Source organism: Branchiostoma lanceolatum, chromosome 2, assembly GCF_035083965.1.
Source record: "Branchiostoma lanceolatum isolate klBraLanc5 chromosome 2, klBraLanc5.hap2, whole genome shotgun sequence".
In the NCBI taxonomy this organism is placed as follows: domain Eukaryota; kingdom Metazoa; phylum Chordata; class Leptocardii; order Amphioxiformes; family Branchiostomatidae; genus Branchiostoma; species Branchiostoma lanceolatum.
The window spans coordinates 39,568,678-39,594,911 of NC_089723.1; the positions used below are offsets into that span (position 1 = coordinate 39,568,678).

A 26,234-nucleotide genomic window follows, 5' to 3' on the forward strand; every position below is an offset into this window, starting at 1 on the left:
TGGTGTAGTAAGGAGATATTCCCATTGGGCCAGGGGGTTTTACCGTGTCGCCTAAAACGTGTTGGCTGGCACAAATTGGCTTCTCACTGACTTTTAGATCTTGATCTTGTGAAATTGCACTGTTCCTCAAGGCACTGTGCAAGTAGTTACCTTCGCCGAGAAGGTTATGCATAGGGTAGCGTTTGTATGTATAAGAAGACCAGCATAACTCAAGAATGCCTGGATGGGTTGTCTTGATATTTGGTATGTTGGTAGGTCTTGGTGAGACCTGAAAATGATTAGATTTTGGGGCCCCTAGCGGCTTGTTATAGTACTGCAGCGGAAATTCCTGTTTTGATATCTCATGTTTTGGATATGCTATGGAACCAACTTTTGAGTGGTAGATAGCTCTTTGGAAAGAGAGTAAAAGGTATCGGTTTGGACACCCTAGCGGCATTTTCTGGGACTGCAGGAGCAGGTTTTGCTTCAGACTGTGAAAGGGAATAACTCAAGAAGGGCTTGATGGATGGTCATGCTTTTTGCTAAGTGGATAGCTTGAGTGATGATTTACATGATTTAATACTTATTATGCAAATCAGTATCATATTTGCATAACTAATGATGAAAATTGATACATCCTCCAAATTCCATGATAGGACTCTCAAACATGTGACATGACCGAGGAAGAGAGAAATAGTAATAAATATCAACTATGCAAATGAAGACCTCTTTTGCATAATTAATGAGAAATACTATTACTCTATAACTTACGTGGTGCTTTGTTTGATTGGATGATAATGATGCAAATCAGATTCTGATTTGCATAATTAATGAGGCAATTTAAAAACCCGCTGTGTTCCATGATATGACTATTCAAATATGCGAATTTGTAACTGAGGAATAAAGGAATGTTGATAGATAGAAAATATGCAAATGTGACTTATTTGTATAATTAATGTCAAACTACTTTAATTCCATACTAGTTAATGACGGCAATTTCATACTTGTGGCATTTGGAAGTAGTGTGAATGTGAACACCATTGAATCAAATTATGCTAATAAGGAGCTTATTTGCATAATTGATGATAAATGTTAGCATAACCTTCTTTGTTTAGCTCATAGTCCTACTTTGGACAACTTGTGTTATTTGGGTGAAGACGACCAACTGGTATGATTCATAATTGATGAGAAACACTCCCAATACGTCAGTCATAAAGGTTATCAAAGATCATTTGGCGAAGGTATGAGGTCGTAGAACTCTTGTTACTAGTGCTGAATGTTAGAGACAAAGCGCAACACCAAAAACAACATTCACGGAGTTAGCCATTAACGTCCGTTGCGGTGTTTACATGTTAACATGTTAACGTTACACTAGTACTTATTTTTGCTTGCCCGTAGTGCATAAGTGTAACTCTACGTCTGGCTAAGCCATAAGCCATCGCTCCATTTAATTGTCAAATTGCTATCTATTGGGTACTAAAAAAAAACATCGTTGCAGTCCTTGTTCGATGTCCAGTACTAATTACTTTGTTTATGGACAACGCCCACCTCATACCGTTACAGGTGAGTTTCTACAGGTGAGTCTCAGGTAAGCCGTCCCCTGGGACCCCCTTCCCGTCATGCCCCGGGCGGGACACTTGTACAAATGGCGGCCGGACAAACTTGGAACTCAGCAACAGGAGGTCCGGAGTAGGGTTAGGACATTTCTGGGGTTCAAGTCGTCTTTCTAACCTTGTTTAGCTTACCAGGACAGCTATGGGACTCTGAAGACAAGGTGGGTCAAGTTATAGACACCCAGGTGTCGGTAAACTCGTGGTAAAGTGGTCTTTATTTGCACAGACTACGCTAAGCGTCCATAGTAGCGTGGGCAGACAACAACAACATCGTCACTTTTGCTTTTAGTTCAAATATTTGCAGTAAACCTGCCTTTTCTTTGCCCCAGAGATCCTTTTTGAATGATGCACATATGTCATTGGAACTTGGTTTCATCTTGTGCAAAGTTTGTGAACTCCAAAAGAAGGTCTGTTGATATGCGGAAGTGTAACATGTGGAAGTTATTTACATCGATAATTTTATGCAGTTAGGTCATCGTACATACACACATCCACAGCTAGGCTACAACTATATCCAGGGCTACCGCTTTTTTAAGGCCCTGTAGATCTAGTACAGGGTTAGGGTTAGTGGTACAGGATAAACCTGGATGGTCTACAAGTCGTAAAGTTTAACTGACAGTTTAGCTGACATTTTTATGGACCTGTTAGTATTAACAGTAGTAATTTCTTGATATGCCGTAAACGGTAATGCCACTGTTGAAATTGTCTGTTATTTGCTGTTTATTTGTCATCCAATGGAACCTCTTATTGCTGATTTCAAACATATATAACATATTGATTGAGTCAACTGCATTTTATCAATTTCTCTCCCCCCACAATAATTCCTCCAGTCTATAATTCAAGTTGGCTGCTAATATGTCATAAACATTATGACTACCACAATGATGCTTTTTTAAAAATGCTGTATTTTTTTATTTTCAATTTTGTACATTTCAAACTTTTCGATCTGGTGCTGAATGACAATTGGGATTAGGGCTGTATGTATAGGAAGCAACCCCTCTCCAACAGAAAATTGAAAGTCATTTTCTCCTTTCAAGAATTCTTTTTCGTTTTTATATAGACTCAGCATATCTACACATCCATGTTGTGTGTATGACATTTCCAACAACAATGAAAGATCTTGTCTGTGTTGTTACAGGTAAACAGACTGGTTGCCTAGGCAATACCGGCCGTGTGCCCACGTACCCCGAGGCAGGCAGTACTGACTGTACGTGAATACAACTGTCCGTGTCCCGAGGCCGGTAGACAGTACGTCGTGTATGTGGTCATATAGCAGGGCTCCAGCTGTGCCAGTCCCAACATGAAGAGCCTCCGAGCAAAGTTCAGGAAAAGTGAGGTGTGTATACAACAATGGTCTATGTGTTTATATAATGTATATTTAGCATATATACACATTTTTAGAGTACCATGTCAATATGATTATCATAGGGTCATCAACCTTGACCTATATGTTTATACTGTCCTAGAATAAATGACAATGTACACTCCAAGCAGAGGTTACTGTGACGTTTAGGCTCAAGCTTTTTAGATGTTTTTACTGGGCTTTCAAACTGACTATTTTGTCAGGTTTTCCTTATACCACCAGCCAAACTATTGCGGACATAAAAGAAAACCTGACAAAATGGAAAGCCAGACAAAAGCACTTAGTAAGGTATTTTTTCTCTTCTAAATTAGGGTTACCGTTTCCTCCTGTTTCATTGTGACAGGCTTCATTAATAAATCATGCATTGTGGGTGGCCAAGAAGTAAAAAATAATCAGAATTATTCTTTTAAATTTTAAACTCAAAGAAATAAATTGTGTAGTAGTCAAGTTTTATTATGAATATAGTATTGTAAATTGGATTCCAGCAGAGTGTCATATTGGAACAGACATCGGCGTCAAAATGGTCCACCACAAAAATTATTTACAGTTTTCACATCCACTGTGAGATCCCATCATTCAGATGTGAAGCCGCGAGGGAGTGATCCTTCTGCATTATGGATGAGCTGGCCTAGATACGTGTGAGAGACTGTCCACATGCAAGGACAGTGCTAACTTTCAAGTTGCAGGGCTAGAAAATTGGGTGCATAATATGCACTTTTGGGCAATCCAAATTGGAGCTGTGCACCTATTTTTGGACTGTGGGTGCACCGGTGCAGCTCGATGTCTGTGTAGGGTTACAAAATGTAAATGTATAATTGTACATTATCATACAGTATAATCTGGACATTGAAGTGTCAGAAAAAATGATAAAACCTTTGATACATAACTTGTTAAAGATTTTGAGAAGTTGAAGTTAGCTATAGAGTTTCAGATTAAAGGTCTGTAATTTTGTCATTAGGTTTTGTTGTCATTGAACTCTTTATCTTATGTTGTGCACCAAAATTCTTTCTGCGAACCTTAATTCCTACTAATCCTAGGTTATAAGTAAGTGTACCAGTGCACCTATTCCGAAAAATGTATTTCGAGCCCTGTCGTTGATAGCTTTAGCCAGTGGTAATGATACGGTAGTGAGTGTTTGCAGATTGATTATTGAAGGTCATGAATGTGACAGGTAACTCAATCTTCATGTTAGAAAATTAAAGAGCTGTACATAACTGAACATTAGATGAACTGCTGTAACATTTCATTCCCCTAGTTGTAACAGTGATCTTTTGGTTATGAAGGAAGTATAATTTGTTGTAGAATGGTCTGATTGATTAAAATCCAAGTCGATTTTCTTTCCCATCTCAAATGATCAATCAGTTGGAGTTCACAGATTTCAATTAAACAGTGACCAGACACGTGATGATACTTCTTGAATCATGCAGTGCCTTGTCCAAAAGGGCTTTTATTAACGTTTTACTGATGCGTAACTACAGATGGTCTTTTTGTATTTCTCTTGTAAGTTTACTACCACTGTGACAGTTAGCAACTGAATTTTTCTAACTAAAGAATTTTAAACACTGAAGAAAATAGGTCAACTACCCCTGGCTGGGCAAGAATGGGGCAACAAAATTAATGTTGATATAGATATTTATGATGCAGCATCCATACATGTACATGTAGAGGAGTAAAAGGGCATTTAGCTGACTTGTTTGTTTGTTTGTTTATTTACAGCCCCAGGAGTGGGGTAAGCACGATGAGCGCCTGTGGCAGGCTGTGGAACAGGAGGATGGAGAGAAGTTTCTGGCTGAGCTGGGGAAGAAAGCCTCGCCCTCCAAGATGGGACCAGAGGGGACGTCAGTGTGAGTACTGTAGTACTGACCATCAAATTACATGATGATCATACAGTTAACAAAGTTATTAATATCCAACAAAAATCTGACTCTGATCATCTAACGTGTACAGACATCATTCTACATTTTCAGGTATTGTTTTTTTTTGTTTTGCATGACTAGTAAACCACCTTTAGTTTAGGGGTAATGCATAAGTTTCTGTAAAGTAAGCACATTAGCTGTTTAACTGTAAGACCGGACTGTGAGTTTTGATGCACACCGGGATGGTCCCCTTTAGTAGCTCTTCTCAATGTGTGGTGGGTTCTTTAGCGTACTCGAGGTGTGGCTTTCCTCATATATGGGACATTTGCCTTTACGTTGTCGAAGAGAGAAACTTAGCTATAGGTACTTATTTTTCAGCTGGGTCGAGTGAGGAAGTAGGTGTCTTTCCCAATTGCACAACATTGAGCCCTGCTAGGGATATTGCATAGTGTTGTCCAAGTTCTCAAGTACAATAATCCCAGTGTCAAACATCATTCTTCTGTGTACTTCCTCCCCAGGTTCCACCTCGCTGCCTCCCAGGGCCAGTTGGAGTGTCTGGACGTCATAGTGGCTCATGGGATAGACGTCATGCTGACAGACACCTTCGGTCAGTTCTTGTCTTCAAAGTCATCTTAAGTAATCACGATCTTGTCAATGATGATTTTAGATTGTAAATATTTGATGAACATGTGTAAATCTATGTTGTTGTATGTTGTCATCAGAAGTGCCCTTGAGTACAACACTGATGGATTTTCTTAATTAAAGCCCCAATCCAATGAAATTGTCTTCCAAACAATGATAAATTGTGTAGTCACATATTGGGTGTTGTGTATTAAAAAGTATATCCAGATGTTCACTCATCATCATCATATTGGTCGGCTTGCCCGGACTAAGGCTGCTCTCTCCCTCCAGGCATCACAGTCCGCCATTAGTTGGTCTAGTTCTTCAGACCTCACCCCTACATCCCCAGCAAGTTGGTCCATGTAGGTCCGTCGGGGTTGCCCGACACTGGAGTGCCCATGAGTTGGTGTCCAGAGCAGGAGTTTGCTTACAAGCTCTTCTCTTACTAGATGTTCACTTAGTACTAATAGAATATAACTTGCAATGTGTGAGGCTTCAGTTTTCTTCATTCTTGAATCCTCAGCCTGCTAAGGAAGCTGTTTGGCACCAAATTCTAGTTTATGCAGCAGGGAGAAGGTTAAAATGGCCAAACTAATACTCTTCTTCCTTATAGGGAGGACTGCAGTTCACTCTGCAGCCAGAGGGGGCAGCGCTGAGTGTGTAGAGCGATTACTGCAGGTATATCAGACATCCAGTCCATTTGATTTTCTCTGTTTTCTGCACACATAAAAACTAATTTGGACGAAAGAGGTTCACATGGAGCAGATGTAATGTTACATCTCCTTTATAATTACTTATATCTCTTAGACTAGATTCTCGGTGTTCATAATTAACTCAAGACATTTCCCTGTCTTGTACAGAACAAGGTTCCAGTGTCCAGTGAGGATACAGATGGAATGAGCCCTCTGCACCATGCAGGTAACATTTACAATTTCAACTTTGTCATAACAGAACTAGCTGGAGCCTTAGACTTAGTTATATATAAGCTAATGTATTACTTATAAGTAATTTACCATAATACATTACAGTAACAGCTATAGCTAAGTTTGGACCTACATATATATCTTAGTTTTGAATAAATGTATAGATAATGGTGTCTGCTGTCAATGTACTCTCTTAGATTATGCAAGAAGTAGTAGTGGATTACAGCATTGTTTTTGACGTATCTGTATCTATATGACTGTGTTTACTGACTTGTGTGAAGTCTTCTGTCGCTGAATGCCTTGTTCTAGATGTATAACCTGTAGTTTATTGTCCCTATGTGTAGCTATAGGAGGCCACATCTCAGCAGCCCTTGTGCTGCTACAGTACCAGGCTCCCATCAATGCTCAGGACAAGGTCAGACATTTGTTTGTTTGTTCATTTGAATTCTAGTAAAAATGATTACGTCTAAAACTTGTGAAATTGAAGTTGAAAATTAGCAATTGGGAATGTAGAATTCTATTGTGCTAATTTTCAACTTTCAATTTCGCAACTTTCGGATCTAATCATTTTTTAATTTCCTCCTTTGTCAACATCCTAGAGAGAGATGTCTCAAGCTTTTATGCCTCAGCATTGATGCATGCAGAACTGATGATTGATTGCTTGGTTGAAAGATAGATCGATTGATTGATGGCTGTGTGCTATTACATGCAGGAGGGTAAGACGCCCCTGATGCATGCGGCCAGTCTGGGACATGTGAACTGATGTTTGATTGATTGATTGATAGATTAATTGATTGATTGATTACTGTGTGATATTACATGCAGGAGGGTAAGACTCCCCTGATGCATGCGGCCAGTCTGGGACATGTGAACATGGTGAAGCTTCTGGTGGACCAGGGGGCAGACATGAATGCACAGGACGGAGTTACGAACAGGTGAGACTTTGCAGCAAGTCTGCTCTTCTTCTTCTTGGTTTCTCCCATCGTTCAGGGCGGATAAGTGTGTTTTCAATAGCTATATCTCTTGAGTTATTTGTTACTTCATCCCAAAGGGAGTAAGGTATTGTTTTTGTCTTATCTGTCTGTCTATGGCAGATAGGGAGGGATGGAGGAGGACCATGAACACTGAGTCGTGAACTTGTCACAACCTGATGATGATGTCTGTCTGCATGTGTGTCTGTCTGCCTGTGCATCTGTCTGTCTGTGTGTCTGTCTGCCTGTGCATCTGTCTGCCTGTGTGTCTGACTGTCTGTCTGTCTGTCTGTCTTCCTGTGCGTCTGCCTGTGTGTCTGTCTGCCGGTGTGTCTGTGTATCTCAATGATTCCCAATTTTCGCAATGCAACAATGTTGTCTCACTGCTGTTCTTTTCACTTCGCCCAAAGGGAGTGGTATTGGTTTTGGTTTGTTTATTGTCTGTGGGACTGGAAGGGTCACAGTATGGGTAAGGGGGTGAAGTGTGCCATCTCTGATTGCCTTGTTCTTACTCTTTTTCCCTGAGACTGCTATTTGGATTACATACAAGGAGGTATGTGGCTGTGGTGCGTCAGTGTTGTGGCTGTGCTGAAGTCAGTGTTGTGGCTGTGCTGAAGTCAGTGTTGTGGTAGTGCAGTCTGTGTTGTGCACAATGTCATGTTTCAAACTTTGAGCACAGTTGTGGAGCACATTTTTGGGATTTACTTCAGTTTCTCCTTATCATAGATCCCATTCCAACTTCTAACTTCAAGTGTTCACTGTCACATATACTGTATTTATGTTTTCAATGTGTTGTTACATTCATCTTGCACTTTTGCTGACACTCTACTTTATTTCATGGTTATGTGCACACCAATTTTTTTTCCTGTGCACATGTATATATATATTAGGTTAGGTGCACCACTGCACCATTGCCAAGAATTGAATTTTCGAGCCCTGGTGAGGTCTGTAACAACCATTTTCCTACACAGGGCCTCACCTGTAGCCTGTACAATGTACTTTGGGGAGGCTCTGCTAAACCGGCTGGGGTTTCCATTTTTGTTGTCATGGCCTCTAACCAGCTGTCAGCCAATCAGAGAGTCGGCTTTATAAAAAAAAACATTTAGGAAATTCTCTGATTGGCCTGACAGCTGGTCACACAAGTTAGCAGAGCCTCCCAAAGTTATACTGTATAGGCAAGGTTATTCCTAGGAGAAAGGTAACAATATGTGTACGTGCGTTGATGAAGGTTAGACATCCAGGTGATAAGATATGCCAAAAACAGTTACTCAAGCAACTGGATAAACTTTTTTAAATTTTCCAAAATTTTATCCAGTAACTGTTGCTTCAGAGTATATTTTTGAAATATGTGACAGTACGTATTTGTGAACTGATGACTATGTTGTGTCCCCCCTGAAAAATTATCTAGTGATTTACCAACCTGATGAAACTATTCAAGGATGTAAGTAATAACTGTTGTGTTGTCCCCCCTTCCAGTACTGCCTTGATGCAGGCGTGTGAGCGCGGGAACACAGACGTGGTGGAGCTGCTGGTGCGGAAGGGGGCAAAGGTCGACCCGCAGGACGTGCTCGGGCAGACCGCGACGGACTACGCCAAGTCGGCCGGGCACACCGGGCTCATCTCTGTACTGGAGATGGCGCCTTCCACGGCGACCTGGGACATAGATGGTAACAGTAACACACATACTTCTTGCAATCTTTATCTAAGAGAACTTGGTCATGCTACAACAATTTGCAAACTGTCTGCTGCTTGAACAAAATTATCATGACTGTATTTTTGTATGTACCTGTTATTTTCAACATTGTACATATTACATTATATGACTGCATGTTGCAAAAGAATAGCATAATCAAAATTTTGACTATCCAACTCGCAGGCTTCCTCAGAATTCAAAGACCAAACAACTGGATTGCGTGACCGTATAAACATGGTCACAAAATTTGATGCATTAATTCTTGGCATTACAACTCTGTTTTAACTAAAGTATGTATGAATGTTGTTGTTTACAGATGAAGAGGAGGAGACCTCAGTAGCCCCAGGAGAGGTGGACTATGTCACTGCCTTTGATGTCTGTAACATGTTGTTGTGATGTTTACCGATGGATGTTGTTGTTGTTGTTTACAGATGAAGAGGAGGAGACCTCAGTAGCCCCAGGAGAGGTGGACTATGTCACTGCCTTTGATGTCTGTAACATGTTGTTGTGATGTTTACCGATGGATGTTGTTGTTGTTGTTTACAGATGGAGAGGAGGAGACCTCAGTAGCCCCAGGAGAGGTGGACTACGTCGCTGCCTTCGATGTCTGTAACATGTTGTTGTGATGTTTACCGATGGATGTTGTTGTTGTTGTTTACAGATGGAGAGGAGGAGACCCCAGTAGCCCCAGGAGAGGTGGACTACGTCGCTGACTTTGATGCGTCGGACGAGTCTCGTCCCTCCAGCCCACGGAGGGCCTCCACATCACCTTTAAAACAAGAGGTGAGTTTGCCCGTCCCTTCAGTTCTTTGTTCGTTCTCTTTTCCCTTGTAGTGCCTAGTGACACATACTGTGACATAGGGCAGCAAGTTTCTCTACTGTTTCTGTAGCAGGGTATATTTTATAGGGAGGGGTTGCTAGCTGCTCCTCTTTTAACGTGCTGGAGGCACCTCCTCAAACATGGGACCCCCGTTTTACGTCCCTTCCATAAGATGGTTGCAGCCGCAACCGAGATGTCCTTAGCTTCCCCGGACTTGAACCAGAGTCTCTCAGTTATTAACTAAGTGGAAACAGGAACTCAACCGTGAGGCTGCTACCAAATGATCTATATAGAGACTTTCCTGAGCTCGAGTTTAAACCCATGTTTAAACTTTGAGCTTTGGTCATATTCGTTGATTGCCAGAAGGCCACCAAATTTAAAACTACCCAGAGACTCCAGAGTATTTTTCAACTGAAAATGTACCCCATCACATTTGTCAGGACTCTGGGGCTTGCGAACATCGGCTGATCTCTTGATCGCTTGATGATCAAGAGAACAATGAGTTTGTCACTGGTAATAATGTCCTTTAAAGCTCCTAGACTTGTCGATTGATTTTCCTGCTGTGACATGGGAATATTGATTAATCAAATCGACCAAACAAACCCTTAGAATAAACATTGAAATCAATACGTTGATGAAAGTTAGACATCCAGGTAGTAAGATACGCCAAAAATAATTACTTTATTGAAATCAATATCATACTGTTTTTTGAACATTGAACTGATTCTTGAACATTTGAACTGTTGTTTGAACTTTGAACTGTATTTTTGTCCTAGTATGCACTAGATTGACTGACAGGAGTGTTAGTATAATTTGGTAAGAATGTAAGCCATTGTTCATGTGTGTGTCCCACAGGTAGTATCCGTGGACAGCGGGCAGTCCTCTCAGCACACCATGACCAACTCTGCCTCCGCTGTGATGTGTGTTCATGTGTGTTCATGTGTGTACATGTGTGTTCATGTGTGTTCATGTGTGTTCATGTGTGTTCATGTGTGTTCATGTGTGTTCATGTGTGTGTACTGTAGGTGGTATCAGTAGACAGCGGGCAGTCCTCCCAGCACACCATGACCAACTCAGCCTCCGCTGTGACGGACAGGGGCAGCCGGGACTCACTCCTACAGGTACGGCAGTCAAACATTAGTGAATAGTTTCATCATGTTTGTAAATCAATTGATAGAAAAGTTCTTGTACTCAACCAAAATGGAAATTTGTAGCCTGGAGTCTTGTCTTTTTAGCTTCCAATAGTTGCCACTCTTGGAATGGGACTAAAGCTAATAAGACAGACTCCAGGCCAGAAAATTTGCTGTTCTTCAGTGTTTTTCAGTCAATTATGACAAATCCTCCAATCATGCACTAAACTATGATCGCCATGAAATCCTTGAAATGTCTTCACTCCTTGCCATTGTCCTTCCAGGAGTTGGAGGAGGAGAATGAGATGCTGAACGAGGAGGTGAACAAGCTGAGAGCTGCTCAGCAGGAGGCCACGGATATGTTACACAGGCTCCAGGACGAGATGGAACAACAGCAGGTAAATAAATAAACAAACAAATAAACAGGAGGCCACGGACATGCTACACAGGCTTCAGGACGAGATGGAACAACAGCAGGTAAATAAATGAACAAACAAATAAACAGGAGGCCACGGACATGTTGCACAGGCTCCAGGACGAGATGGAACAACAGCAGGTAAATAAATAAACAAACAAATAAACAGGAGGCCACGGACATGCTACACAGGCTTCAGGACGAGATGGAACAACAGCAGGTAAATAAATAAACAAACAAATAAACAGGAGGCCACGGACATGTTGCACAGGCTCCAGGACGAGATGGAACAACAGCAGGTAAATAAATAAACAAACAAATAAACAGGAGGCCACAGACATGCTACACAGGCTTCAGGACGAGATGGAACAGCAACAGGTAAATAAACAAACAAATAAATAAATAAGCAGGAGGCCACGGACATGCTGCACAGGCTTCAGGAGGAGATGGAGCAACAACAGGTACAGTTTGTTTGTTTGAATCTTTGTTTATTAATGAGAAACTTTACATTGAGATCATATTAGGGAAAAGGCTAAGGGTCAGGCAAAATATAACAAAGATACATGATTGATTACATGATTAAAGTCCCATTAAATCAATAAACATCCATATACATGCATGGGGCAATATGTACTAGGTTTCCTGATGTATACATGTAGATACTTTAAGTAACAGAATTAAACCCTGTTGCCAGTAACCCTTTCTCTGCAGTAGCTAGTTCTTTATAGCTAAATTTAAAACTTAATAAATTAGTATAATACCAGTAAGCACCTTTGTGTTTGGGGAGACAGTGAGTATTGTTGTGTCTTCTCTTCTTGTGTGTTAGTGAGTTCATAATGCTCTCCCCATTGCAATTTATTTTTGTGAAATTCAATGTGTATTTTATTGCTCTTGATGTAGAATTCTGACGCTGAAGAAAAGTTTGAAGATGAGAAGAAGAAACGGATGGAGATGGAAGAAGAAATCAAACTTCTGAAGGCACAACTCTCAACCTACCAGGTCTGTTAGTCTCCCCATAGTGCTGCAGCTCCCTCTTGCAGCTAAGCTGTGTACTGCAAGAAGGGAAGCTATGACAGTCATACATGCACATGTACATGTCACTTAAAGCTATTTCACCTAAGACGCTCTGTTGTATGAAAGATGTACAGTTACTTCAACTTTTCTATTACAGTTTATACAATGTTACGTATGTTATTTTTCATATGTTTTAAAGTTTTGTCATTTGTGAATAGTCTCATCAGGTTGGTAAAATACTGGATAACAAACTTCTTTGTAAACAACCAGTAAATAACCACCTGATGTTTTGGTGACTGTCACCTTCCTCAGGGCAGTACTGACTGGTTCTACCTCGCACTGCTGGTAGCTATAGGTGTCACTGCTGTAGTTTGAAGAATGCAACAAGAAAATTAACACCAGTCATGAACCGTGATGAGGAGGATATAAACTCAGTCTCATTTGGGACCAAAATATTACAAGTCCGTACCACCAAAATGTTAGCAGGTGATTATGTACTGGTTGTGTGTAAAGAACTTTATTATCACGTCCTTTGTGTGTAAAGAACTTTATTATCACGTCCTTTGCCATATCCCCATTGCTGATTTCGAAGCTGACATAACAATGCCCCCCCCCCCCCCTCCAGCCGGAGGATGATGATGATGACAAGGACAGTGACTCCTGGGGAGACAGCGATGATGATGACCTGTTTGACCTTCCTGGTAAGTGATGATTGATCAATCAATTAATCAATTGCCTGCACACATCATACTGATGCATGGCGGCTGTAGACATCTCTCTCCAGGATGTTCTACTTTTGGTATATACAGGAGCTCCAGTTACATGTATCTCTGCTGGCTTCTATCTCTATGAGTATGTGGTAGACTTGGTCCTTCCACCTTCCTCTTAGACGTCCTCTAGGATGCTTCTGGGTTGGGTCTGGATCTAAGTTGAACATCAGCGGGTGAAAATCATCAAACCTGTGCAATAAAGAATTCACTGAATCATCAACTTTTCCAGGGGAAAGTAAACTACAGTCTGCCATTGATGATAACGATTGTTTGTGACATGCGAATCTCATTTCCTATCATGGTTCTGCAGGAACAGAAAAAACAGGCACCAGTTCCAGTAAGCAGAAGCCAGCCGGCGGTGAGGACCCCCAGCTGGTGGCCTTGCTGCGTAGTCAGGTGGTCTCACTCAGGCTGGAGAACGACAGGCTCAAGGAACAACTGGAGGTAAGGCTGGGACAAAAGAACTTACTCAGCTGTGTAGGTAGGGAAATTGTCACTCTCAAACTGTGACCAAATCATGGACAGGAGTGACACATTGAAGATAAGAAGTACAAAGAATTATGTACAAAGTTCTGTAAATTGTGAAATGTGATGAGCAATGATAAATTTTAGAAAGTCTACATTATATGTATTTTTCTATTTGAGTACCTGAGGACAGGTATTCTTTGACCTAAGATTGAAAGTTTATAGCTAACATCTATACTTTTATAAGGAACTCAATTAAGACATTTTTGTCAATCAAAGTCAACATATCAGTTATACTTAATATACATATCAAATGAAGATTGACTAATTGATTTATTTCTGCATTTTCTTACCTATCTTAACCCTGTATCCCTCCAGCATGTGGAGGATGGCAAGTCCCCAACCAAAGCTCCCCTTGTCAAGGAAAACGGGTTTCCAGAGTCAGTGCCTTTGTTGGAGTATGAAAGACTAAAAGAGAACAGCGTGCCTCGATCAGACTTCGACAAACTCAAGTCCGAGACCGTTCCTCTCTCAGAGTTCAACAAACTCAAGAGCAGCTCTGTTTCAATGGAAGACTTCAGGCAACTACAGGAAGATTCTGTCCCAAGGGAAGAATACGACAGACTCAAGACGGAAATGATTTCTCTGGAAGAATACAACAAATTGAAAGCAGAAACCGTCTCTCTTGTTGAATATGAGAAACTCCAAGCTGACACAGTTCCTAAGTCAGAGTTTGAGAGGATGAAATCTGAGCTCATCTCCCTCTCACAGAGCAGTAAAGACGATGCAGAAACCGTCCCACTCGAACTGTACGACAAGCTAAGAGAAGAAACGGTGCCGAGAGCAGATTACGAGAAACTCCAGTCAGAAACAGTCCCCCTTGTGCAGTATGAGAAACTCAAGGCAGACATGGTGCCACGAGAAGAACTGGAGAAACTTAAGACAGAGATGGTCCCTAAGGAAGATGTGGAAGAGTTGAAGACGTTCATGGTGAGTCTTGAGGAGTTTGAGGAGCTTAAGGAGGCCAACGACTCGGAGGTGGACTTCTTGTCTAAGAAGGTGGAGGAGACAGAGAGGCAGTGCAAGGAAGCCAACACAATGGTGAGGTCTTATTTGTTGTTTATGTTCATCATGATCAGTGAAGACATTTTATTGTGTGCTGAGCATTTATCAGCTTGCAATAATGATTAGGATTAGTATTGCAGTACGTTGTTTCGTAAAGTTTAACTTTAGAACTTTAAGCTTTGTGTACTGTATGACACCTCATTGATTCTGGTTCACACTGGGTATTGAACTAAAGTAAAGTAAGCATGGTAAAGCTCAATGTTTTACCTTATTTCAGTTGTTTTCTCTTTTAAGTAAATATCTTCTGCTGCTTTGTAGGTGAAGAAGTTGGAAGATGACAATGCTTCATTGACCAGGAAGTTAGAAGACCAGGTATCCCCAAGTAAAGTCCTGGCTGACAAGAATTCCCAACAGGTAAGTTTCCTCTGCTGCTGTTTAAGCTTCGAATGATGCGATCTCTGGTCCCCTTCTTCAACTTAGGTAAACCTCAAGTACAGGATGTTAGAGGATAGCAAAGCTACATACATGTATAAGGCTCAAAAGCCTTATATGCTAAATATACCCCAAAGTCAAGTTATCACATGTATTGCACCAGTACCGGTATGTCATGATTTACGACTCCTGTAGATGTTTGAAAACTGTTTTACGATGTACCTTTGACCACAAGCCGTCACATTGTCCATCTACAATATAGACTACAATCATGTAAGAATCAGTTCTGAGCTAGAGGACTGGTACATTCGTAAGCCTGCCCAAAGCGTGAAGACTTTTCGCGCCCTCCTGCACGCAGTAGAATTACGATTGGGAGAAATAGTAGGAGTTCACTTAGTAAGTAAGTATCAGGCATTGGCTGCATTGATTGTTTGTTTGCTTGTTTGTTTGTTTGTTTGAACCTTTGTTTATTCATAAAAAGCTCAAACTCAGCCTTCTGGACATATTTCATTGATGTCAGACAAAATATCATTAGATGTTACCTGTTAGATGTTATCATAAGATTATTTTTGGTATTCTTGGACCAACAGTTCCCTTACGTATGGTATATATGTTGTCATTGGCTTTCTAGGTTGGTCTGTTATTCTGGTGAACTTTTCTTAGACTAGCAAGATCTGTCTTGTTCCTGTTTCATAGTGTAATCATGTGAATGACTTGTTTTCCTCGGTGATAACATAATCGGCATTGTTTGGATATAGTAAGAATCAGTTTTATCAAATGCCTTCCAGGTGAAAGAGCTGAACAGTAAGATCACACAGTTACAAGAGTTCAACGAGGAGCACGTAGAAACCGTCAAAATCACCAAAGAGCTGCTTCGAGAGAAGGAGAAAGAGAACAGAGAACTCAAACAAGAGGTGAAGTCGCTTCAACGGGACGCCAACAACTCACAAGAGGAAGTCACGCTGCTGAAGGAACAACTCAAGACAGAAACAGACGCCGCAGCTTCTAAACACGCCGAGCAGGAAAATGCAGTCAAAGGCATGAAACAGGAGGTCAAGTCGCTGGAGTCACGGGTGAAGAAGTTGACAGAGGAAAGCTTACAGCTTAAAGACCAGTTGAAGGATCGGGAGAAAGACTCGGCCGACAAAGTAGCCGAGGAGGAGAACCATCTGTTGGAGTTGGAGACACTCAGTTTTGAGTTAGAAACGACAAAGCAGGATAAAAATAAACTAGAAAAGCAGCTAAAGTTGCTCCAGGAGGAAGCCTCCATGAGGAAAGCAGACGAAAACCAACAGTTGGAAGAGATCGACAGGCTGAAAGACGAAATCCAGGGGTTGAAATCAGAGAACATGCAGTCTAAGGAAAAACTGAGGGACCTCGAAGAGGAGAATTCACTGAAAGCAACGTTTGTGGAAAAAGAAGCCATCCAAACGCAGTCCCTAAAAGATAAGATCGAGTCAGTAGAAGGGGAAAACCTCGACTTGAAGGTAGAGTTAGAGGAAGCAAAAGACGTCACAGCTCAGCTGAACGACAGAATAAAAGAGCTACAAGAGGAGAAGATGACAAAAGTTGGAGAAGCGGAGAAGAGGGAATCTGTGCAAATGCAGTCTCTGCGGGACCAGATTAACACTTTGCAGCAGCAGAATAAGGACCTTCAGGTGAGTTATGTTTTGTTCCCATTCAATTTGGTTTGGCTTGAACACATGGTTACATGTACAACTAAGGTTGCCCAACTAGCAGATAGCTATTGTCAAGGGCTAACCCTGGGAAAAAATATTCACAATAAAGCCTCACAAAGGTGAATTGTGATTAATTTTGCAAAGATCTGTTCTTGGATGAAGAAACGACAAATTTGCGGAATCTGGCAAATCAATGTCCCCAAATTTAAACTTGAATTGCCAATTTCTCAGCCATACAACATCCAATTTGCTTGCTTGCTTGCTTGCTTACTTGCTTGCTTATGTCGAGACATCCAATTTACTGCAAACAAAAATCATTTTGTCTCTTTCACTGAGCTCTTTCAGATAAACCAAATGGTAAATGGCTAGTAACAACAACTTTGATATTTTGTCCAACACCCCAAATGCAATACAGGAGAATCTGAGCAGCCAAGAGGGGAGGATGAAGGAAGCTCGGGACATCAACACCCAGCTGGGCACGCGGGTTCAGGAGCTGGAGAGGGAGCGAGCGCTCAGGATCATCGGGGAGGAGACAGAGTCCAACCAGCTGAAGTCACTCAAGGGCCAGGTACAATAGACCTTTCTCACGCGGCGGCCATGATAGAATGAAAATGAGGCCCTTGTGGCAAACATTAGACCGATCCTAACTGTCAACCATATGGGACTAGGTGAAGGTGAACTGTCAATCACAATTACCAGTTTAGCCAATGATTACCTGATAATTAGAGAATCGACCAATGAGGAAGTGGCTGCATGACCGTCAAATATTTGCATTTCTATGTTTTTATTTTGCATTTCTACGTTCTGACAGAGGAGGGCGGAGACTCTGGGATCGGTCAACGAAGCTCTAAATTGCTGCATCTTTTTTGTACATTACATTAGTTGTAATATTGATACTTGGATATCATATTTTAAAACTTAAAGTGATTTAGGAGGAAAACTAAATCTGTACATTATTTTTGCTTCTTTGCCTCATTGGCCTCGTCTTCATTCTATCATGTCCGCCGTGTGAGAAAGGTGTATTCAATCTAGAATCCACAGATATCCTAGAATGCAAAAGCCATTGGTTCGAACGGGGAGTTAGAGAAGCAATATATGAGAGAATGTACAATCCCGCCCTCAACAGGAAAGGAGGTCTATGCACTTGGGTAACGTACTACCCCCAACATTAGCTCCTAAAACAACAGAAGCTAATTGATTCATATCATATAACCTTGTCTTCACTTCATTAACATTTATTCATTAACAATCTATTTGGTAATTTTTGGTATAAAACCTGGTTCTGCCAGATCTATCCTTAGTCACTGACAAAAGATAGCGGATGCTGTCTGAAACATCTGACTCTTTCCAAATTTTAGCCAGTTGCTTGAGTAACTATTTTTGGCATAAACAGGTACAGATGCTGGAAAAGGAGAGGCAAGAAACTCAGGACAAGTTAAGGAACCAAGTGCAGTCTCTAGAAAAAGAAAGACAACAAGAGCTCACTGAAAGGCAACAAGTTCAGGACAGATTGAAGAGCCAGGTGCAGTCTCTGGAGCAGGAGAACCAGGGACTTCAGGACAGGTTGCGGCAGAAGGAAGCGGACATCTCGAACAGGGCGGCGGAAGATGAGAAGATAGCAGGAAAATTGGAGGAGTTTAAGTCAAAACTAGCCAGGCTGGAGGAGATCAACAGGGAACAGCAGGTAAGCTACTGTACATTTTGAAACTTTTGCAGTGGTTTTATTTTCACTGTTTTTGGAAAGACCTCTCCACTGTGAAGTCATAATGCCATGAATAATTATACTTTTCCAATATATTACAAGTCATGTATTGTGCTACTTAAGCCGGGGTCACAATTCATGCGAGCATCGGCTGATTTTGTAGATCGCCGGAAGCTCGCCGAATTTCAAATTCGCCCGAGCGTTGACCGTATTTTTCGCTGAAAACCTGCCCCGTCACAAATTGAACGGAGCTCGGGCGACGTCCGTCGAACACTAATTATCATAAATCCCACATAAGACGGTACCATCTCTTGGACACGGACGAAGTCAGAATCAAATGGCCTGGTAACAATCTCAAATTTGGACCAACTTTACTTTCTGAGTTGTGGCAAATCTGTAGGGCACGAGTGAAGTAGGTGGGCAAACTGAAAGTAATAACATCAACAGGAATTTTGTTATAGACCAATCAAAATACAAGCGCAGGAGCCACAAATTTAAAGTCAACAGATCAGTCGTTTAACCCCGATCCAAACATTTTCACCGGATAGAAATCGACCGAAGCTCGGGCGAACGCCGTCCGAGCTTCGACCGACCGTTGATAAGCCTATCGACGCCCTGCCGACGCCTGGGCGTGCCTCGGCAGACAAACATAGATCTATAATGACTCAGTGGACTTTCAACTAGTCATTTTGTGGAGAAAAAACTCAGGAAGTGAAGTCAAACCTCAAAAGTCAAGCCCCAGTTCATTAATATACAAATTGAAACATCCAAACCCATACCAAAAAAGAAACAAGAAGCATTGTCTTCGGTGTCAACATTTTATTTATAATAACTTTTTGAATGAAAATTTAACTTTGCATTGAATTGTCTTTCATTCGAAAAATTTGGCAGCATTCTTTGACAAGTTGATATTAGTATTAGTTAATATTACAGTATCATTTATCATCTTATGTTATAAACCAAACTGCCCTTTCCTTTTATCTATAAACAAGTAGTTCGGTCGAGGCCCGTCCAAGCTCCCATCAACACCTGCACAACCCTCGCCCGAAGCACGCCTTACTTTTCATGAGTCGGCCGGAACACTGACGACGGTCGTCCGATTATTGTACAAGGCCCGTGCGAGGCTCGCACGAGGCCGAAGAGTTCGGGCGACCTCCGACGGACCAAAAATTGGGTCTAAAATCCTCGGATGCCCGCCCGAATATTGGCCGAGCGCTGGGCGTTGCTCGGGCGAGCTACGGGCAAACTGTTGACAAGCTGTGCGAGTTCAAAAATCGTCGCCGAGGCCTCGCTGAATTTAAGCGCAGCTTCCAGTGGCACGCGAACGTCGGCCGAGCTCCGAAAATTCGCCCGAAGCCCGTAGAATCGACAGGACGTCGGTCGTACTTCGCCCGAAAATCGCCATTTGGAGCTCGCCGACAAGTCGGCCGAGCTAAATTGTTGATTTGTGACGGGGGCTTAACAGAACTGTTTCAACTGCCAGAAAACTCCATTTCCCTCCTACGACAAAATGAAGCCATGGTGAGAGTAAATGCATAACAAACAGTGGTCAGTGGTGTAGTATATTTGGCCTATCTACTTCTGACTTCAATAAGGTTCTGTGCACTGTTTGCAACATTGACAGAAAAAACTGTCCATCTACATGTAGATTGCTAGCTGTTTGACTTGACCATCAACTTTAGTAGAAGAGTTTGGTTGATAAGACCACGTTGCTTTCCTTTCAGACAAGACTGGAGAAGCAGGAGTCCCTGATAGCCCAGTCTGCAGCAGATGGGAAGGTGAAGAAACAGGTGGAGGCCCTCAGGAGCCAGGTTTCCAGGCTACAACTACAACATGCGGTGAGTTACTGAAAGATGTCCTCAGTATGACTTATATGAATATTGAAATTGTCTTGTGTCTGTGTTAATCTGTGAGTGACTGACTATGTACATATTTCCATGTGTGTGTGTGTGTATCATGTGTATATGTGTTTGCATGTGTCTGTGTGTATGTGTGTGTATGTCTGTGTGTCTGTGTGTGCATGGTGTGTGTGTATGTGTGCGTGTGTGTGTATCTGAAAACATAATGTGTCATTGTGTGTATTTTCCCATGATTTGAATGTACATGTACACAATGCTGCATTATTTTCTTTTTATAACACATAATCACAATTCAGTGCTGCTATTTTTGTCTGTGGACCTGCAAGGGTTGCAAAGCAGCATGGGTAAGGGGGTAAAGTTTGCCATCTATGATTGACATGATTGCATGTTATTTCAGGAAGCCAACAGGAGACACAAGGAACAGATCAGCACCTACCGCACACACCTGCTCAGCTCTATACAGGTCTGGGTTCTTTAAGTTTTTTTTTTCAACTATTATCTACTAAACAATCACAAGAAAAATGAGAGAGATAGATGGAAACAGGAACATTGGATTGTTTGGACCTCAAAATATGTTTTTCTTTTTTTTCAAGTCTAAGTTGTGACTAAAGGAATTTAGAGAAGAAATTAATTTCTTCTGTGTTTAGAGTGTAGGTTTACAGTATGTTTATGATATCTACATCTAGTTTGTTAATATCTAGCACTTTTGATCACTTTGATATTGCCAGATGCCTTAGCAATCATCTGTTGTTTAAACTCAAACTCTGTCTAGATTTGAGGAATAAATAATGTTTAAAAGCCTCAGTGCTAAGGTGTAAAATGTTTTTTCTGCTTATCTCATGTGAACTTATCATATCTTTTACAGGGCACCATGGACTTAGAGGTGGAGACTGCCCTGAAGCAGATCCTTCAAGTCCGGGGGTCGGCAGAAGACTACTGTTGATGTAAGAAAGAAACAGTTATGCCTTCTTAAAGATGTTATAATTATATTAAGACAGTGAGTAGGTAGAAGAGTTCACACATCCATGGACTACAAATACTGCTTGCATCACAGTTCAACCAATTTATTATTCCACCAACATTTCAAAGCGCTCGAAGGCCACAATATACCTGAAATCGCAAATATTCAGACACATCGAATGAGCTTAAATGCTGGCGGAAATGATGTTATCACCCGTAGTGACGCAGGCAGTTTTTGTAGTCCACAGAAGTGTGAACTCCTCTATTGAATAATGCCATAAATTTAAAGGCATTTTATGAGAAGGTATTTGCATGATTTATTTTTTTTGTAGTCAGTTTTGAGATCACTGCACCTCCCTTCCCTACATTCAATCCACCAGCTTCCTATAAAGCTAGATCACAATAAGATTTACATTTTTATTTCCTGTTAGGAGCTGTATGACCATTTTATGGACCACTTTTATGATAGAATGCCACATTACCTGCCCCATTGATCACAGACTCGCAGGCATTGTGGCTCATTTAACAGCATCGATCAGACTGCACGTTACATAAGCCCCTGTAATCATGTGCCTTGGAGACTTCTTAGCTATCAGGGTGTATCATAAGATTGTATATTCAGGGCTCAAAAATCATTTCTGGGAACAGGTGACCTAAAATTCAGATGCCCAGAAAAATCTGGGTGTACAACTTGAAGTAAAGTAGAATGTCAGCCAAACATGATCACAAACATTACAGCCTGAATCTGACATTCTAGAGCTTACTTCAAAATTTAACACAAATAATTCAACAGAGGTTTTGATTTTTTTTATGACACATAAACAGAAGAATATGCTGTATATTAGAGTACTATAGAATCTTAATGTACGTAACCCTGCACCAGTGCACCCACAGTCAATAGTTTGGTGCATAGCTTTAATTTTGGTACATAACTCATAAGGCCACACTCATTTGATTTCTTGGTTAACAGAATTTTAAAAAAAATGCTAGATTGGAAAATCAGCATGAAAACAGAATCTCAGAGGAAAGTTTGTACTTTAAATTTGGTGCACACAGTTTCAGGGAGTGAACAGGGTCAGGTGCCTGTTTCCACCCCAGCTTTCTGTTTTAATGATGTCCTCATGCTAGAGATTTACACAAAAGATCTGTTAACCAAGATATCAAATTGGTGTGGCCTAAAATTTCACTTACACCCAGTATTTCCAGCCCTGTGCAAGTTTTTTTTTTTCTTTGACATAAACACTTTATTTCAAGATTGCAACGTACATATAGATAGTTATAGCTAAGCAGCATAACTAGTAACCTCTTGCACAGAGGTAAATATGTACACGAATTACATATTAAGATATATGATATCAACAGTGGTGCCACTGCTGTTTCATGTCCATGTGTTTCCAGGGTAGTAGACAAGTATGCTGTTGCTGCAGCCCTTGCAATAATGAAACTATGCACCTCATGAGAGCAATGCTTGAATACATAACAGAATGTTGCTATATGACTTGCTTTTTGTATGGAGAGAACTATATATGCTTCCTTAAGACAGATATCTGATTAATTAATTTCCAGGTATTTACAAGGAGTATGAACTATAAAGTATATACATGTACAATTTACATGATACAGTCCGGACATGATAAAGAAGTTACAATGTACATTGTGCAAGTTACATAAGCCGTAATTGTGTGCCTCTGAGACTTATCGGTTATCATGCGACATCAAACAAACAATGAATATTTATCGATTGGTAGATTTACGATTATTGATTGAGGTGGTACTGTTGTACTAAGGTCTGCCTGAGGTCTTTACAGACACCTTACCACCCAACAAGTGACCTCGCGCTTTGGTATGCAGCACCTGTACACTCAGCATGCTAATGATTTCTGCAGGAGATTTCTCAATTGTGTGCTTGACTGTAAATCTTTAAATGTTCACGGTGGTTTTATTTTTGCCCTGACCTCTCCACTGCAAAATAATGACATCACAAATAATGCATTTCCACTTGTATTACTACAGCTCTATAGAGCTAGAATTGCAGTTTCAACCGTAAACTTTAAACACTGTGAAGACCTCCTTTCCCTACCTAGTGCCTGATTAAGTCTCCGCAAAATGAATAGATTTATCTGTAATGCAAAATTCAAAAGATGGATAGGAAATCAATTATGAAAATGTCCATAATGAAAATATTCTACATACATTTTGTATTAATATTTGTTTTCACAATACACTGTTGAAATTGCATCCCAAGAGCCCCCCCCCCGAGAATAGACAGAATTTGATCATCTGTTCCATGTTACACTTCCAGGTCACAGGCTTAAACTGACTGGAAGAAATCGCATTACTTGCTCCTATATCCACTTAATACTGTAAATCACTTTAATATAGCGGCAGGAAAATATAGCGGTTTGGGGCAAATGGAGTAAGTCACTGCACTTAATTTTAACGGTTTGAACAAACATTACTGTTTCAAATATTAGTGATCAAATATTAGCGATGATGAAATTTTAGCGGTTGACTAGTGACCGTTAAATCAGCTAAAATTAAGTTACAGCTAACAAATCAAGAATTACAGTATACATCCCGGGCACAAGGGGAAACCTGTTTTCTCCTTCCATAGAGCGGTGCATGCACTCTGGAAGATTGCCAGGTTTTCACAGCTTTGCACCCAGCAGTAGTGAAGCCTATTTTTTTGTTTGTTTAAATCCAATAACTGACTGTTAGTGTTCTTCCTTGCTGCAGGTTTTGGGAGGTCCCCTTGCGGATAAGATATCTGCTGTGTTCTGCGATGATTGAAAAGTGAAGCCGGAGGCGTGGTTTGGAAGGACGCCTTTATCTCCCTCACAGCAGTGCGCAAATCTGCAGCAGATCAATACAAGATGGATTCTGCTTCTAGCTTTGGTACCTTGATAAGGAACAGTAAGACAATAGTTTTTGTTACCAAATGGCAGATGGTTGTGAATTATACAAATTTAGTAACCATTGCAGGACTGGTACCATCAAAACTGCCCAATAAGACCACTCAGGGGACCAATAAAATGTGGACAGGTGGTTACTATAGACAGGGTTCTTAATGCCTGCAGCAGCAGTCACTATAAGATGGATTCTGCTTCTAGCTCAGATATCTTGATAACAGTAAGACAGAAATATTTTTTCGATACCGGCCAAATCGCAGGTGGTCATGAATTGTAATATTGCAGGTACAGTCAAACCTGCCCAAGAAGACCACACAGGGGACCAGTTCTATCTTTGGTCACTATAGACAGGATTCTCAATGCTTGTGCCAGCAGTGCACAAGTCTGGAGCAGATCAATTGGATTCTGCTTCTAGCTTTGATGCCTTGATAAGGAACTGCAAGACAAAAATATTTTGGGCAAATTTTGCCAAATCGTAGGTGGTGGTAAATTGTAAAATTGTAGCTATATTTTATAGTCAAACCTGCCCCAAAAGACCACATGATAGGGGACCGATAAACCCTGGTCTATGTGGACAGGTGGTTGCTATAGACAGGATTCTTAATGCCTGCACCAGTAGTGTGCACGTCTATAGCAAATCGATATTTTGGATTATGCTTCTAGCTCAGATATTCAGATAAGGAGCAGCAAGACAGGTTTTTTTTTACGTGCCTAAAAAAATTTCAGCTTCAATTCCATTACAGTCAAAACTGCCCAATAAGACCACTCAGGTGACAGGTATAATGTGGCCAGGTGGTCACGATAAACAGGATTCTTAATGCTTGTGTCAATGGAGAAATCATCGATTCGGAAGGTATCGATAAGGAAGGCATATCAATTCTATTGCCTTCAGTTTCTTGTGGGCCATCTTGCATAGGGTAAAAAAGGCCAACTTCTAGAGCCTGCTGAGGAGTCTAGAAGAAATAGCTTACTGAAATGCTTCTCAGAAAGAGCTTACTAAAAAGCTTCAGAATCTCAAAAAGACATAAAACTAAAATAATTCTTAAAGGAGCCAACTAAAAGCTTCTCAGAAAGAGCTAACCAAAACGCTAAAGAATCTCAGAAAAAGCTACCCAAAAAGGGGGTTCAAATCAAAAAGCTACCCGAAAAGGCTGTCCAAACTAAAAAGCTTCCCAGAAAGAGCAAACCAAAAGCTTCTCAGAAAGACCTAAATCTTCTCAGAAAGAAGCGAGACTGTGTGTTGGAACTCCACCTGTGATAACCCAGGTTATGATGGATCTAGACGTAATAAGCCCCCTTGGTGTACCGCCCCCACCCGTACCCAATTACCTGGTCCCCAACAAGATTACAGGACGCCCCACAAAGTGATTAAGCAGGACGGAACGAGGCCAGTCATTAGTGGCAGCAGTAATGCCTAATTTGCCGTATCCTCGTTAATTGGTGCAAGGGGTCCAGTTAAGTATTACAGTCCAGTCCTTGCAGTATAAGTGGCATCTTGGAAATGCTAGACATGACTTCCAAATTCCTTTGCCCAACCCTTGGCACTGAGAAGCTTTTACAGATACAGATACAGACATTGTGTTTTTACTCAAGTGTTCTCAAGTGAGACTACATTTGTAGTAAAGCCTATAATCTTCTGTGTCCCTGATAATTGGTGCAAGGGTCCAGTTTAGTGTTATTGTCCAGCCCCTGGAGAATAAGCCATGTCTTGGAAAACCCTTTGTCCAGATCTTTCATACGGATTCAGACATAGTGATTTTACTCGAGAGCGTGACTATGAAGTATGCTAAATCCTAATGCTCTATCTACCCTAATTGGTGCAAGGGGTCCAGTTGTTAGTATTACAGTCCAGTCCTTGGAGTATAAGTGGCATCTTGGAAATGCAGGACATGACCGACTTCCAAACTCCTTTGCCTAATCCTTATCACTCAGTATCTTTCACAGATACAGATACAGACATAGTGTCACAGTTAAGCTTAATCTGCTGTATCCCCA

General features: G+C 41.1%; 3 protein-coding genes across 7 annotated transcripts; all 3 read left to right on the forward strand.

Moving 5' to 3' along the window:
* The first annotated feature begins 2,718 nt into the window (after positions 1-2,718).
* Positions 2,719-7,294, forward strand: LOC136426791 (ankycorbin-like). The gene is made up of 7 exons (XM_066415514.1): positions 2,719-2,928; positions 4,672-4,799; positions 5,330-5,418; positions 6,046-6,110; positions 6,293-6,350; positions 6,700-6,770; positions 7,181-7,294. Exons 1-7 carry the CDS (start codon positions 2,893-2,895, stop codon positions 7,292-7,294), a joined length of 561 nt encoding a protein of 186 aa, XP_066271611.1. The 5' UTR covers positions 2,719-2,892.
* A 1,511-nt stretch (positions 7,295-8,805) lies between these two features.
* LOC136426792 (ankyrin repeat domain-containing protein 24-like) lies at positions 8,806-10,005 on the forward strand. 2 transcript variants are annotated; one of them, XM_066415515.1, is made up of 2 exons: positions 8,806-8,993; positions 9,681-10,005. In XM_066415515.1, the coding sequence occupies exons 1-2, from the start codon at positions 8,813-8,815 to the stop codon at positions 9,851-9,853; spliced, it is 354 nt and encodes a 117-aa protein (XP_066271612.1). In that variant the 5' UTR covers positions 8,806-8,812; the 3' UTR covers positions 9,854-10,005. The 2 variants fall into 2 exon arrangements, with proteins under 2 accessions (XP_066271612.1, XP_066271613.1); XM_066415516.1 differs by lacking the exon at positions 9,681-10,005 and adding an exon at positions 9,566-9,655.
* A 1,549-nt stretch (positions 10,006-11,554) lies between these two features.
* On the forward strand, positions 11,555-21,580 carry LOC136429012 (uveal autoantigen with coiled-coil domains and ankyrin repeats protein-like). 4 transcript variants are annotated; one of them, XM_066418895.1, is made up of 12 exons: positions 11,555-11,604; positions 12,285-12,383; positions 13,024-13,099; positions 13,479-13,612; positions 14,012-14,734; positions 15,017-15,112; positions 15,919-16,788; positions 17,225-17,377; positions 18,203-18,493; positions 20,236-20,349; positions 20,768-20,833; positions 21,236-21,580. In XM_066418895.1, the coding sequence occupies exons 1-12, from the start codon at positions 11,566-11,568 to the stop codon at positions 21,311-21,313; spliced, it is 2,739 nt and encodes a 912-aa protein (XP_066274992.1). In that variant the 5' UTR covers positions 11,555-11,565; the 3' UTR covers positions 21,314-21,580. The 4 variants fall into 4 exon arrangements, with proteins under 4 accessions (XP_066274992.1, XP_066274990.1, XP_066274991.1 ...); XM_066418893.1 differs by lacking the exon at positions 11,555-11,604 and adding an exon at positions 11,636-11,683; XM_066418894.1 differs by lacking the exon at positions 11,555-11,604 and adding an exon at positions 11,715-11,762.
* The last annotated feature ends 4,654 nt before the right edge of the window (positions 21,581-26,234 follow it).

What these genes read in the sequence shown, in the direction of transcription:
- LOC136426791 (XM_066415514.1), top strand. Translation starts at nt 2,893, where the DNA reads ATGAAGAGCCTCCGAGCAAAGTTCAGGAAAAGTGAG. An exon ending in CATGCTGACAGACACCTTCG is followed by an intron (nt 5,419 to 6,045) that starts GTCAGTTCTTGT and finishes TCTTCCTTATAG; the next exon opens with GGAGGACTGCAGTTCACTCT. An exon ending in CCATCAATGCTCAGGACAAG is followed by an intron (nt 6,771 to 7,180) that starts GTCAGACATTTG and finishes TATTACATGCAG; the next exon opens with GAGGGTAAGACTCCCCTGAT.
- LOC136426792 (XM_066415515.1), top strand. Translation starts at nt 8,813, where the DNA reads ATGCAGGCGTGTGAGCGCGGGAACACAGACGTGGTGGAGCTGCTGGTG. An exon ending in GGCGACCTGGGACATAGATG is followed by an intron (nt 8,994 to 9,680) that starts GTAACAGTAACA and finishes TGTTGTTTACAG; the next exon opens with ATGGAGAGGAGGAGACCCCA.
- LOC136429012 (XM_066418895.1), top strand. Translation starts at nt 11,566, where the DNA reads ATGCTACACAGGCTTCAGGACGAGATGGAACAACAGCAG. An exon ending in TGAAGTCACTCAAGGGCCAG is followed by an intron (nt 17,378 to 18,202) that starts GTACAATAGACC and finishes TGGCATAAACAG; the next exon opens with GTACAGATGCTGGAAAAGGA. An exon ending in ACCTGCTCAGCTCTATACAG is followed by an intron (nt 20,834 to 21,235) that starts GTCTGGGTTCTT and finishes TATCTTTTACAG; the next exon opens with GGCACCATGGACTTAGAGGT.